The 13,427-nt window shown below is 35.0% G+C and overlaps 1 protein-coding gene across 11 annotated transcripts in view; it reads left to right on the top strand.

Moving 5' to 3' along the window:
- The window catches only part of SYCP1 (synaptonemal complex protein 1), a 146,210-nt gene that overhangs the window by 121,976 nt on the left and 10,807 nt on the right, over nt 1–13,427 (top strand). For all 11 annotated transcript variants that reach the window (XM_085023504.1, XM_085023501.1, XM_021090000.2 and 8 more), the window contains 2 exons: nt 636–704; nt 7,434–7,613. In XM_085023504.1, the coding sequence (XP_084879630.1) occupies nt 636–704; nt 7,434–7,613 (249 nt within the window). The remainder of the gene's footprint in view (nt 1–635; nt 705–7,433; nt 7,614–13,427) is intronic.

Raw genomic sequence — 13,427 nt, 5'->3', positions numbered from 1 at the left:
CATGTGGTTGCCACAGCAAAGGGAGTTGGAAAGGGATGGAGTGGGAGTTTGGGTTTAGCAGATGTAAGTTATTATATATAGAATAGATAAATAGCAAGGTCCTACTATGTAGCACAGGGAACTATAGTCAATATCCTACGGTAAATCATAATGGGAAAGTATTTTAAAAAGTATATGTATGTGTTCATAACTGAATCATTTTGCTGTACAGCAGAAATTAATACAATATTGTTCAACTTTGTACTTTAAAAAAATGAATTCTGCCTGTGAAAGCTTATGATATTTTGGTTCTCTTTGCAGCTCTTTACAGTTAGTTATTTGTGTATATCCTTGACTTTTTAATTTGGTCTGTCCACTTCATTTTACAAATAAGAAAGGTGAGATTCAGAGTTTTAAAGGACTTAAAATTCCACAGATACTTGCTAGGGACATATGAGAGTTTTTTAAAAAGATAAACCCAAATAGCATATTTATGTAGAAAGGAATTAATTTGTTTTTCTTTTTTCCCCCCTTTTCATTAAGTTTAGAAGGTAGTATTCTTTGTTAATACTTAGGAAAAATTTGATAATAGGAACATTAATATTTTTATGATAGTAATGACTACATTCTATGTACTTGTTATTCATTTCTAATAGGAAAAGCTGAAGAGAGAGGCAAAGGAAAACATAGTTACTCTCAAAGGAAAAAAAGACAAGGAAGACAAGGTAAGAGTTTTATATAATTCTCAGAGATTTCTTTATAACCATTTCATTTTCTAACATCTATTTAGTAAAATTTTTTGTTTGTAATTGGGAAAATAACATCAAAAATATTTCATACAATTTCATTTCTAAAATTGTTTCTTGCTATTAATTTAAAAGCAATAGCTGAAAATTTCAAATCTTTTGTCATTTAGAGAAAATTTTAATTTTCTATAGTTTTTTTCTTTTCTCTTTTTTTAAATAGTTTTTTGCATTTTAGGGTTGCACCCTCAGTATATATAAGTTCCCAAACTAGAGTTCGAATCGGATTCATTTCCAATGTGCCACAACGGGAACTCCAATTTTCTATAGTTTTTATTATACTATTACCTTAAACTAGTTAGATACTTGTTTCTCTCTTGAGAAATTTCCATGTTGAAGGCAAAATATTTTCATTAAAATTTCTAAATCTTATGTTTAGATTTTGTCTAATTTTGAATTTTGAGAGGGCCAAATAAGTGATGTCTTGCTTTCCTTACTTAAGTCTGAGGCAAATGAGAAAGACAGTGAAAAACAGAGTTTCCGTAGTGGCCCAGCAGAAACTAATCCGACTAGGAACCATGAGGTTGTGGGTTCAATCCCTGGCCTCGCTCAGTGGGTTATGGATCCGGCATTGCTGTGAGCTGTGGTGTAGGTCACAGATGCGGCTCGGATCCTGCGTTGCTGTAACTGTGGCGTAGGTGGGCAGCTGTAGCTCTGATTTGACCTCTATCCTGGGAACCTCCTTATGTCACAGGTGTGGCTCTAAAAAAAAAGCAAAAAAAAAAAAAAAAGTGAAAATCAAAATAATATTTTTATTATTAAAAACTAATATTGGAGAATGTGGCTTATATTTGAGGGTGAGAGGATTTCTTAATCCCAAAATTCCAAATTAAACAGTTTATCTGCTGTCACAGGCAGAGCTTGGACTGGCACAAATATACTGCTTGACTGGCATGCTCTTGTGAATAAAATATGTGTTGCCTCTTGTATCCAAGAGGAGGAGCAAGGAAGGCGCTGAACTATATGTCCTCAGTTTCTCCTTCCAAATTCAACAATCCCATTAAATTTTGCTCCTCCCTAGAGAGGTTAGGAATGTTCCCTGTACATGGAAGAAAGTACCAGGTATAAGAAAGAGAGATTCTATTCAGCTTCTAATCCATTTGGTAATAAAGGATTATTACAGAAGAATTTTAATGGTAAATTTTAGTTAAAATGATTAAATATTCTTTGCACACAGTGATATAGTCTCCTAAGTACCTACCCCAAAGGTGCTTAGACTCTAAACTGAAAGTGACAAAGTAGTTGAGAACAGTTTAGTTGTTAGGTTTAGATAGTGCTACAATTTTGTTACATTTGGGTTCACAGAAAGGGAAGCATAAAGAAATATTGTACCTATGAGTATTGAGTACTTCATATGTCTAGACATGGTGATAGACACTTGAAAACATTATATTTGGAAAATTATTGTTATACTAAAATTAACCAGGAGTGTTAGATATAGTCTAAAGGAAGTGTCTGATGAAGATAATAAATTGGTTGAACTTCAATGTTCATTTCTAAATATAGAATGTGGTCATGTTATGAAAGTATTTATCAGTATTATTTTGGAGGTTTTGTTTGGTTGTTTTTTTTTTTTTTTTTTTGGTTTTTTTTTTTTTAGTCTTTTTGCCGTTTCTAGGGCCACTCCCGCAGCGTTTGGAGGTTCCCAGGCTATGGGTCGAATCGGAGCTGTAGCTGCCAGCCTATGGCAGAGCTACAGCAATGTGGGATCCGAGCCACATCTGCAATCTACACCACAGCTCACGGCAACGCCGGATCCTTAACCCACTGAGCAACGTCAGGGATGGAACCCACAACCTCATGGTTCCTAGTCGGATTCGTTAACCACTGAGCCACGACGGGAACTCCTATTTTGGAGTTTTTGATTCATGTATAGTTCCAATAATATGTCCATTATTTATATATGTTATCAAATAGTTTAGTTAATTCCCTATATTTTATCTGGAAGTATAGGTATATAGCAAATAATGAGAAAATGATAAAAGAAAGGAAAGGATTTAAATAGGCTTTGTGTGCTATGCTTTATTCCAACAGTATTGAAGTATCACAATCCTTATATATAATAATCATTAAATTTATCAAACATTTCTGAGTTTGGACATGTTACTTCTTCATGCTTCAGCATGTTTCATGCTTTTATCATCTATAAAGGGATAATAATAGTATCTTTTTCCTAAAGTTATCATGAAGATTAAATAAGATAATATTTGTAAAACATTTAAAATAGTGCTTGTACACAGAAAATGCCATATAAATGTTTGTTTAAAAAGTACGACAGATGGAGTTCCCATTGTGGCTCAGTGGGTTAAGTTAAGGACCCAATGAAGTCTCCATGAAGATGTGGGTTCAATACCTGGCCTTGTTCAGTGGGTTAAGGATATGGCGTTGACACAGGTTGTAGTGTAGGTCACAGATGTGGCTCGGATCTGGTGTTGCTGTGGCTGTAGCATAGGCCTGCAGCTGCAGTTCCAATTCTACTGCTAGTCCAGAACTTCCATGTGCTGTGGCTGTGGCCAGTAAAAAGAAAAAAGTATATAGAGAAAATCATAAATGTTTTGTATATTTGCATCCTTGGAAAAGTAATATTCAGAAGAGAATGTAACTTGTCAGAAAGTACATACATTTCCATGATATATTACAAAGAGAGTTATTTCTGTAGTCTAGAATGGGGGTGCATTTTCTTTTAGGCTACCAGAAAAATGTTAGAATACCAGATATGACCACAAGGTGGTGTAGTTGCCATTCTCAGTTTTTTGTTTTGTTTTTTTTCTCCTCTCATTCCTTTTGGGTGGGAAAAATTTGTTCATGAAAACAGTTACATTTTGGAAATTCTAAGGAGGACTCTTGATGAGTCCAAAGAGCATAAAAAACTATTTTCATTATTTTTTTATCAACTGTGATGATCTTTAGAAAAAAGGATATAGAAATGCAGCTCTGAAAAAATGCTACCAAAATTCCTACATATTGGAAAAAGGATTATGAAGTGAGATCACTAGAACTGGGCAAGAAACCTGCAAATCACATCATTTAGCTCCTTTTAAAAATTTTTGTATTTTTAAAATTTTTAATTGCAATATATTTAATTTACAGTATTATATGTTTCAGGTATACAACATAATGAGTCACAATTTTAAAGGTTATACTCCATTTATATTTATTATAAAATGTTGGCTTTATTCTCTGTTCTGTAGAGTATTTTCTTGTAACTTGTTTATTTTATATACATTAGTTTATACTTCTTAATCGCCTAACCTTGTCTTACCCTTCCACCTTTACTTTCTAACACTGGTAACCACTAGTTTGCTCTCTATGTCTGTGAGTCTGTTTCTTTTTTATTACACACTAGTTTGTTTTATTTTTTATAGTCCACATTTAAATTATACCATACAGTATTTGTCTCTCCGATTTACTTCACTGAGCATAGTACCCTCCAAGTCCATCCATCTTATTGTAAATGGTGGAAATTCATTATTTTTATGGTTGAGTAGTAGTAGTAGTGGTTGAATGTAAGTAGTACTTATACACATACTACATCCTTTGTATTGATCTGTTGATGGACGCTTAGGTTGCTTCCATATCTTGGATACTGTAAATAAAGCTGCTATGAACATTGGGGGTGAATATATCTTTTTAAATTAATATTTTCATTTTCTTTGGATATATGTCAAGGAGTGGAATTGCCAGATCATATGGTAGTTCTATTTTTAGTTTTTCAAGGAATGTCCATACTGTTTCCCACAGTGGCTGTACCAATTTACATTCCCACAAACAGTATATAGGCGTTCCCTTTTCTCCACATCCTCACCAACATTTGTTATCTGTGATCTTTTTGATAATAGTCATTCTGGCAGGTGTGTGGAGTTCCCATTGTGGCGCAGTGGTTAACAAATCACACTAGGAACCATGAGGTTGCAGGTTTGATCCCTGGCCTTGCTCAGTGGGTTGAGGATCCAGTGTTGCTGTGAGCTGTGGTTTAGGTTGCAGACGCGGCTCCAATCCTGCGTTGTTGTGACTCTGGCGTAGGCCTATGGCTACGGCTCCGATTCGACCCCTAGCCTGGGAATCTCCATATGCTGCAGGAGCGGCCCTAGAAAAGGCAAAAAGACAAAAAAAAAGTCATTCTGGCAGGTGTGAAGTAGTAACTCATTGTGTTTTTTATTTGCGTTTTTCTGATAATTAACAACTGATAAGTTATTAAAGTCGAGCACCTTTCCATGTGCCTATTGGCCATCTGTATATCTTTAGAAAAAATGTCTATTCTGGTCTCAGTGCATTTTTTTTTTCAGCTGTACTCCTAGCATGTGGAAGTTCCTGGGCCAGGGATTGGATCTGAGCTGTAGCTGCAACCTATGCCACAGCTGCAGCAATGCGGGATCGTTAACCCACTGCACCAGGTTGGGGATCTAACTGGCACTCCCAAAGAGACAAGCCAGATCATTCACCCACTGTGCCACAGGGGAAACTCCCATGTGTCTATTTTTTAATTGGGTTGTTTTTGAGGTTTAGTTGTATGAGCTGTTTATATGTTTTTTGGATATTAACTCCTTATCAGTCATGCTATTTGAAAATATTTTCTTCCATTCATTAGGCTGTCTTGTTTTGTCAGTGGTTTTCTTTGCTATGCAAAAATTTTAAGTTTAATTAGTTCTCATTTGTTTATTTTCGTTTTTGTTTCCTTTGCCTTAGGAGACAGTCTCAGAAAATATTGCTACGGTTTATGTCAAAGAGTGTTCTACCTATGTTTTCTTTCAGTAATTTTAAGGATTCTGGTCTTATACTTAGGTGTCTAATCCATTTTGAGTTTATTTTTGTATGGTTTTTGAAAATGTTCTAATTTCATTTTTTTACCTGTAGCTCTCCAGTTTTCCTAGCTCCACTTATTGGAAAGACTGCCTTTTCTCCATTGAATATTCTTGCCTCCTTTTTTGTAGATTTTTTGCCACAGCATGCAGCAGCTTCATGTGGGATCTCAGTTCCAAGACCAGAGATTGCACCTGGGCTGTAGTGGTGAAAGCACTAAATCCTAACCACTAGACTTCCAAGGAACTCCCACCTTTTTTTGTAGATTAATTGACCATAAGTACATGGGTTTATTTCTGGGCTTTCTATTCTATTCCATTGATCTGTCTGTTTTTGTGCCAGTAACGTATGGTTTTGATTGCTTAGCTTCGTAGTTCAGTCTGAAGTTGGAAGTATGATACCTCCAGCTCTGTTCTTCTTTCTCAAGATTGTTTTGGCTATTTAGGCTCTTTTGTGTTTCCACACAAATTTAAGAATTTTTTTCTAGTTCTATGAAAAATGCCATTGGTATTTTTTTTAAGTTATTTTATTTTTTTAATTTCCCCAATACATTATTTTTTTTCCTACTGTACATCATGGTTACCCAGTTACACATACATGTATACATTCTTTTTTCTCACATTATCGTGCTCCATCATAAGTGACTAGATGTAGTTCCCAGTGCTATATAGCAGCCATTGGTATTTTGATAGGTATTTCACTGAATCTGTAGATTGCCTTGGTAGTATGTTCATTTTAATAATATTAATTCTTTTAATCCATAAACACAATATATCTTTCCATCTGATTGTGTCTTCAATTTCTTTCATCAGTGTTTTATAGTTTTCCAAGTTATTTGGTTCATTGATTATGTAGATAGATAAATTTAAGCCTGGAGATACTTAGAGATTTATTTAAAATCACCAGGCAGGATAGTAAAAGCCTCAGAAGAAAAGAGCATATTACTTGACTCAACTCTGATGTTTTTTATAGCATATGTAGTCACCTCTTAATCCTCTACTGTGTACCTTCCTAATTTAAACTCACTGCAGATTTAGCTACCAAGCTTTTGAGAGTAGCTCTTGTGTGTATGTGTGCTGCATTTTTTATGTGGGTAATAGCTATTGTTGTATTCATGGAGGTGGTCATGACTGAAGGAGGTGCTTAAATAGAAACTGATGAGCATAGGTTTCATGTAGAATTCCACAAAAGCAACTATTACTAGTTTTTACTAGAAAGCTAATTAAGTCAAATGCTGAAGAAAGGGTATGTATAAAGGTAGAAAGAGAACTTAAAGAAAACGAGTTGAAGTAAAATCTAGTACTTAGAATAAATTTGCAGTATGTTTATTTTCAGAATTGAAGCAAATAGCCATTTTCTCATTTTTTTCCCTGAAAAAATTTCTCTAGTTCTTTTTTTTTTTCATATTTTCCTTCTCCATATTTTTTTTTTTTTGAAAGGGAGTAAGGATGGTAGATAGGGAAAGGCTGATATTTTTATAGATGATAGAGGAAATATGAAAGCATAAAAGAGAATGCCCTTTGGCTTTTAAGCTTTGGAATGAACCACAGATTAAGATTTTTTGCCACCAGGAATAGAGATTTTTCTTTGGAGAATCCCCAACTTTTGGTCAAATGGCGAGTTGAAATGTCTTATTTGTTTTCATAGCAGCTATGTGAAGACAAAGAAGGGTAGATACCATTTTTGTCTTAAATAGGAAAATAAAGTGACAAGGAAGATTAATTTTTTCAAAGTTATCTAGTCAATAATAAACTTGGGGTAAATTCTAGTTTATTCCAGTGTTATTTCTGGTAGTTGCTGCACTTAAAGTGACATTTAATGATTTTTATTCACTTTTATTTTTCAATATAGAAAACACAGACATCTTTAGTGGAAACACCTGAAACTGGTTATTGGAAATTTGATTCTAAAGCAGCTCCTTCACAAAATAGGTCTCGAAACTTCTCATCAGCTCATCATGGCAAATCAAAAGATAATGGAGACTATCTGTGGACATCTGCCAAAAATACTTTATCTACACCATTACCAAAGGTTTGTTGCTAAAATTTCTAAGAAAGTATTTTTTTTAATAAAAAAGAAATCTCTGATATATATGCCGTATACCTGGTATCACACATATAAGTATAAAACTGTTTGCTTCAGTTTCAGTTATTTGTTATGGCAGCATGAAATGGTTTCATTTTTTTTTAACCTATTGCTATTCACAATTCAATGACAACTTAGGCAAATTCCATCACATTCTGGCATTTACCAATATATAGGTCCCTGATGTGCAGAATCTGACTTTTATTTTCCAGTATCATCTCAGTTACCTCCCTTTGTTATTTATTCCTCATGATCTCGCTTCTGGAGTCTTTCACTTAGCAGTGAGCTTTCATGGAGTAGGTGCCACTAGCAAAGTGGCTTATTTCTATTTATTTTCAACATTCCCACTTAATCCATGGGGAATTCATTCAATCTTTCAGTGCTAAATGGCAGTGCATAATGCTCTAGTTCTGCTTCCCCTTCCCCCTTTCTTTGCCATTTATTTCTCTAATTTCTTTTTACTCTGCTCAGGCAGACATAAAGAGAGATAAGCGAATTTTCTGCCTAGGTTTATATCCACCTAGGGAATGAGATGCTGGTCTCCCCTTCTTAAAGGCACCACCAGGCTTTATAAGGCTCCTTTATAAAATTATCGCCTCACTTGTCTTGGGAGTTGAGGGGAAGAGTATGTCAACCTGTCTTTACCCTTCTAAGTTGAAATTTCGTGCCTCTTCCTCCAAGTTTTCTTGATATAGCTGGGAATAAGGAAGGCATTTGGTGATCATTGGGCCTATTCTACCACTTTTTAATAAGCATTAGAGAAGGAGCTGACTTTAGTCATAGGTGGCTTTCTTTAGAGTATGTGTTAGTAGCATTTTCCCCCCAGCTTTTTGCTTTAGTTGACAATTCCAGAGCAAAAGAAAGAGTCCCACCCCCTCATATTCTGTTACATATACAATATTATCTATCCACCTTGTGGAAATTACAAAAATTACATAGCTTAGAGAAACTTTTATATAAAATTATTTTGTTGTATTTACTATAGTATTATTCAGAATATGAAATAATCTCTACTATAGAATGCTCTTATTTAAAAAATTTTTTATTGGAGTTCCCATTGTGGCACAGCAGAAATGAATCTGACTAGTAACCATGAGGTTGTGGGTTCAATCCCCGGCCTCGCTCAGTGGTTAAGGATCTGGCATCGCCATGAGCTGTGGCATAGGTCACAGACGCAGCTCGGATCCTGCGTTACTGTGGCTGTGGCATAAGCTAGCAGCTGTAGCTATGATTCGACCCCTAGTCTGGGAACCTCCATATGCCATGGTGCGGCCCTGAAAAAAAATAAAAAACTTTTTATTGACATATATACAAAAAATGCAAATATAATTATACAATTTGATAAATCTTTACAAACAAAACATAACCTTATTATCAGCACTTAGATTAAAAACAGACTATTACTGTTACCTCAGAAGATTATTTCCTCTTCTAGTCACTAGCCCCTCCTCCAAGGCCAACTACTGTCCCAACTTCTGACATTAGATGTACCTGTTTTTGCATTTTCCATAATTAGAATCATAGTCTTTTCATTTTGATGTTTTCCACCTAATATTATGTTTATGAGATTCATCCATATTGTTGCTTGAAGTTACTTTATTTTTTTTGTTTCTGTTTGTTACTTCATTATGTGACTCTACCACAGCTTATTTATCCATTGTGATGTTAATGGACATTTGGTTAATTTCCAGACTGGGCTTTTATGAATAGCATTGCTATAAAAATTCTAGTGCTTGACATGTACACATCTTAGTAGAGCATGTCCCTAGAAGTGAAATTGCTGGATTATAGGGTTATGCATAATACATTCCATGTTAACAGATACAGCTTAAGCTGTTTTTGCTCTGATAGAAAACTTGTGTGTGCTTTTTCCTACACCAATGAATTCTCCAGTTCTGCAGACATCAACTGGGTGTCCTGTGATTTGGTTCAATTCTGACAGAGTCTGTATGTGGCTAATGCAGACCATATAGCTTAAGGGCTCAGTCCCACAAGTCTACTCCCATTTTAGACACAGTTCTGGCTTGCCACTTGTACCACTCACCAGGTGACTCTAAAATGGAGCTTCCCACGACCCCCTTCTCAGGTTTGATAATTTGCTAGAATGACTCACAGAATTTAGGAAATTACTTGATATTACCAGTTTGTTATAAAGGATACAATTCAGGAAAACCCAAATGGAAAAATTGCACAGGGCACAAGGTATGGGGGAAGGGACACAGAACTTCCATGCCCTCTCTGGGAGTGCCACCCTCCAGCACCTCCATATGTCTACCAACCTTGAAGCTTCCTGTTGTTTCAGGGTTTGAATGGAGCTTTCATTACTTGACCTGATTGGTTGAATAATCAGCCATTGGTGATTAAGCTAATCTTTAGCCCTTATCCTCTCCTAGGAATTCAGAAGGTAGGATTGAAAGATTCCAAACTTGAATCATGCCTTGGTCTCTCTTGCAACCAGCCACCATCCTGAAGCTATCTAGGCATCCTCTACTACTAGGTATTTCATTAGCTTAAAGTCAGTACAGTTGAAAGGAGCTCATTATGCATAATGAAAGATTCTCCTATCACACCACTGGGAACAAAGATTCTCCTATCACACCACTGGGAACAAAGACCAAAAGATGCCTCTATCAACTCTGTCACTCAGGAAATTACAAGGGTTTTGGAAGTTCTGTGTCAGGAACCAAGGATGATACCAGATATATATTTCTTATAGTATTACACTGCCAATCATTTTTTAAAACTGTACCAATTTACATTCTGACTATCAATGAGTGAGAGTTCTGATTGTTGTATATCCTAGCCCACCACATGGTATTTTTCATCTTTTTGATTTTGGCCATTCTGGTGGTGTGGTGACATTACTTTTTGTTTCAAATGAACTTTAATTTTGCAATTAATTTCAGATTTACAGAAAAGTTACAAAGGTAGTACAGAGAATTCCTTTATATTCCTCACCCAGTTTTCCCCATTGTTAACTGAATTTATGTTACTATGTTCATTTATAAAAACTAAGAACCATACATTTGTACATTACTATTAATCAAACTCCAGAGCTTTATTTAGATTACACATTTTTTCCATTAATGCCCTCTTTCTCTTTCAGGATCCAATCCAAGGTACCACATTGTATTTAATTGTCATGTCTTGATCTTAATTTTTAATGTAGGCATTACAGTTATAAACTTCTAAGGACTGATTTAACTATGTGATGTGTATGTTGTATTTGCCTTTTCATTCTTAAAAATACTTCCTAATTTCCCTTGTAATTTATTTTTGACCCATTGGCTAGTTGGGAGTGTTACCACATTTCTGAATTTTCCTAAGTATCTTTCTAGCTGGCTTACAGTATTGTTCAAGTATTATATTTCCTTGCCAAACTTATGTCTAGTTGTTCTTTTCATTATTGAACGTAGGAGTATGGAAGTCTCCTACTATTATTGTTGAATTATCTATTTCCCCCAGTTTTTAGTTAACGTATTTGAATGGGGCTATATTGTTAACTGCATATATACTTATCCCAGTTATCTTTTCTTGATGGATTGACTCTTTTACCTTTATAAAATGTCATTTTTGTTTCTAATAATCTTTTTTAAAGTCTGTTTTATCTGATATTAAGTTAGCTGCTCTAGATCTCTTTTGCTTACTATCTGCGTGGTATATCTTTTACCACCCCTATACAGCCAACATATTCATGTTATGAAGTCTGAATTGTGTCTTTTGTAGATAGCATACAGTCGGATCATGCTTTTTTCTATCATTCATTTTGATAGTCCCTGCATTTTGATTGGACTGTTTAATCAACTTATATTTTATGTAATCACTAATAAAGTAGAACTTAAGGCCACCATTTTGCTCTTTGTTTTCTGTATGTCTTATGTCTTTTTGTTCCTTTGTCTTTCCATTGCTGTTTTATTTTGTGTTAGATAGATATTTTATACCATTTTAATTATCTTGTTTTTTCACTATACTTTTAGAATCATTTTCTTAGTGATTACCTGGGAAGTATAGTTAACACTTTAACTTAAAATGATTAGCTTTAATTATCATCAGTGTAATTTCAATGCTGTATAAAAACTTTGCCCCAGTCAATCTGGCTTAATTCCATCTTTTCTGTTGTGCTATCATTATCATACAAATCACTTATTTATACATCTTAAGCCCATTAGCATAGTATTATTACTTTATATGTCTTATGTTTTAAATCAGATAGGAAAAAAGGAGTTATAAACAAAAATATAATTATACTATCTTTTTAAATTATCTATGTAATTTCCTTTTCTGGGGCTCTTTATTTCTTCATGTGGATTTGAGTCTTGTGCTTTTTCATTTCAGCCTGAAGCCCTCCTATTAGTGTTTCTTATGAGGAAAGTCTGCTAGTGACAGATTTCTCTCAATTTTTGTTTATCTAGGAATATCATAATTTCTCTCTCTCCCTCTCTCTCTCTTTTTCATCTTTTTAGGGCCTCACCCTAAATGGCATATGGAAGTTCTCAGGCTAGGGGTCAAATCAGAGCTGTAGCTGCCAGCCTATACCACAGCCACAGCAATGCCAGATCTGAACCACATCTGCGACCTACACCACAACTCATGGCAATGCTGGATCCTTAACCTACTGAGTGAGGCCAGGGATTGAACCTGCATCCTCACGGATGCTAGTTGGGTTCATTACTGCTGAACCATAATGGGATGTCCTCTCTTTCATTTTTGAAGGGTGTTTTTGCTAGATATATGGATGGTTTAGTGACAGTTCCTGCACTTTGGACATGGCAGCCCTTTTTTGATTCCCTGGTTTCTGGTGAGAAATCACTGTTAATATTATTGAGGATCCCTTGTATGTGCTAAGTCACTTGTCTCTTGCTACTGTCAAATTTCTCTTTGTTTTTTTTTTGACAGTTTGATTGTGATGTGTCTAGCTCCCTTGGAGTTTGTTGAACTTCTTGGACATGTAGATTAATTTTTATATCAAATTTGGGAGGTTTTCAGCAATTTTTTAAAAAAGTATTATTTCTGGTCTCTCTCTCTCTCTGCTGTCATTCTGAAACTCCCATTATGTGTATATTGGTAAGTTTGGTGATGTCTCACAAGTCTCACAGGCTCTGTTTATTTTTCTTCTTTCTTTCTTTTTTCTTTTTCTTCTTTCTCTCTCTCTCTCTCTCTTTTTTTTTTTTTGTTTCTCAGACTGGATTATATCATTTGATCTTCATGTTCATGGATTCTTTCCTCAATCTGATCAAATCTGTTTTTGAGCCCCTTTAATGAATGTTTCATTTCAGATTTTGTACTTTTCAACTCCAGAAGTTCTACTTGTTTCTTTTAAAAATAATTTCTGGAGTTGCCATTGTAATTCAGTGGGTTAAGAACTCAACATAGTATTTGTGAGGATGTTAGTGTGATCCTTGTCCTTGCTCAGCATGTTAATGATCTGGTGTTGCTGCAAGCTGTGGTGTAGGTGGCAGATGCAGTTTGGATTCAGCTTGGCTATGGCTGTGGCGTAGGCCAGCAGCTACAGCTCCAATTTGACCCCTCACCTGGAAACTTCTGCATGCCACAGGTGTGGATGTAAAAAAAAAAAAAAAAAAAAGTCTGTCTATTGACATTCAACTTGGTTCGACATTGTCTTCATACTTTTTTTTTTTTAGTTCTTTAGGCATGATTTTCTTTAGCTCTTTGAACATATTTAAAATAGCTTATTTAATTTTTTTGTCTAGGAAATCCAATAGTGAGGTTTCCATAGGGATAGTTTCTATTGTTGCTCCC

Source organism: Sus scrofa, chromosome 4 (assembly GCF_054392235.1).
Source record: "Sus scrofa isolate SSC_HxYL_T2T_F1_AM1 chromosome 4, Sscrofa_HxYL_maternal_Yorkshire_Landrace_v2.0, whole genome shotgun sequence".
In the NCBI taxonomy this organism is placed as follows: Eukaryota; Metazoa; Chordata; class Mammalia; order Artiodactyla; family Suidae; genus Sus; species Sus scrofa.
The sequence above is the reverse complement of the archived record's forward strand: the minus strand, read 5'-3'. Positions and strand labels throughout refer to the sequence as shown.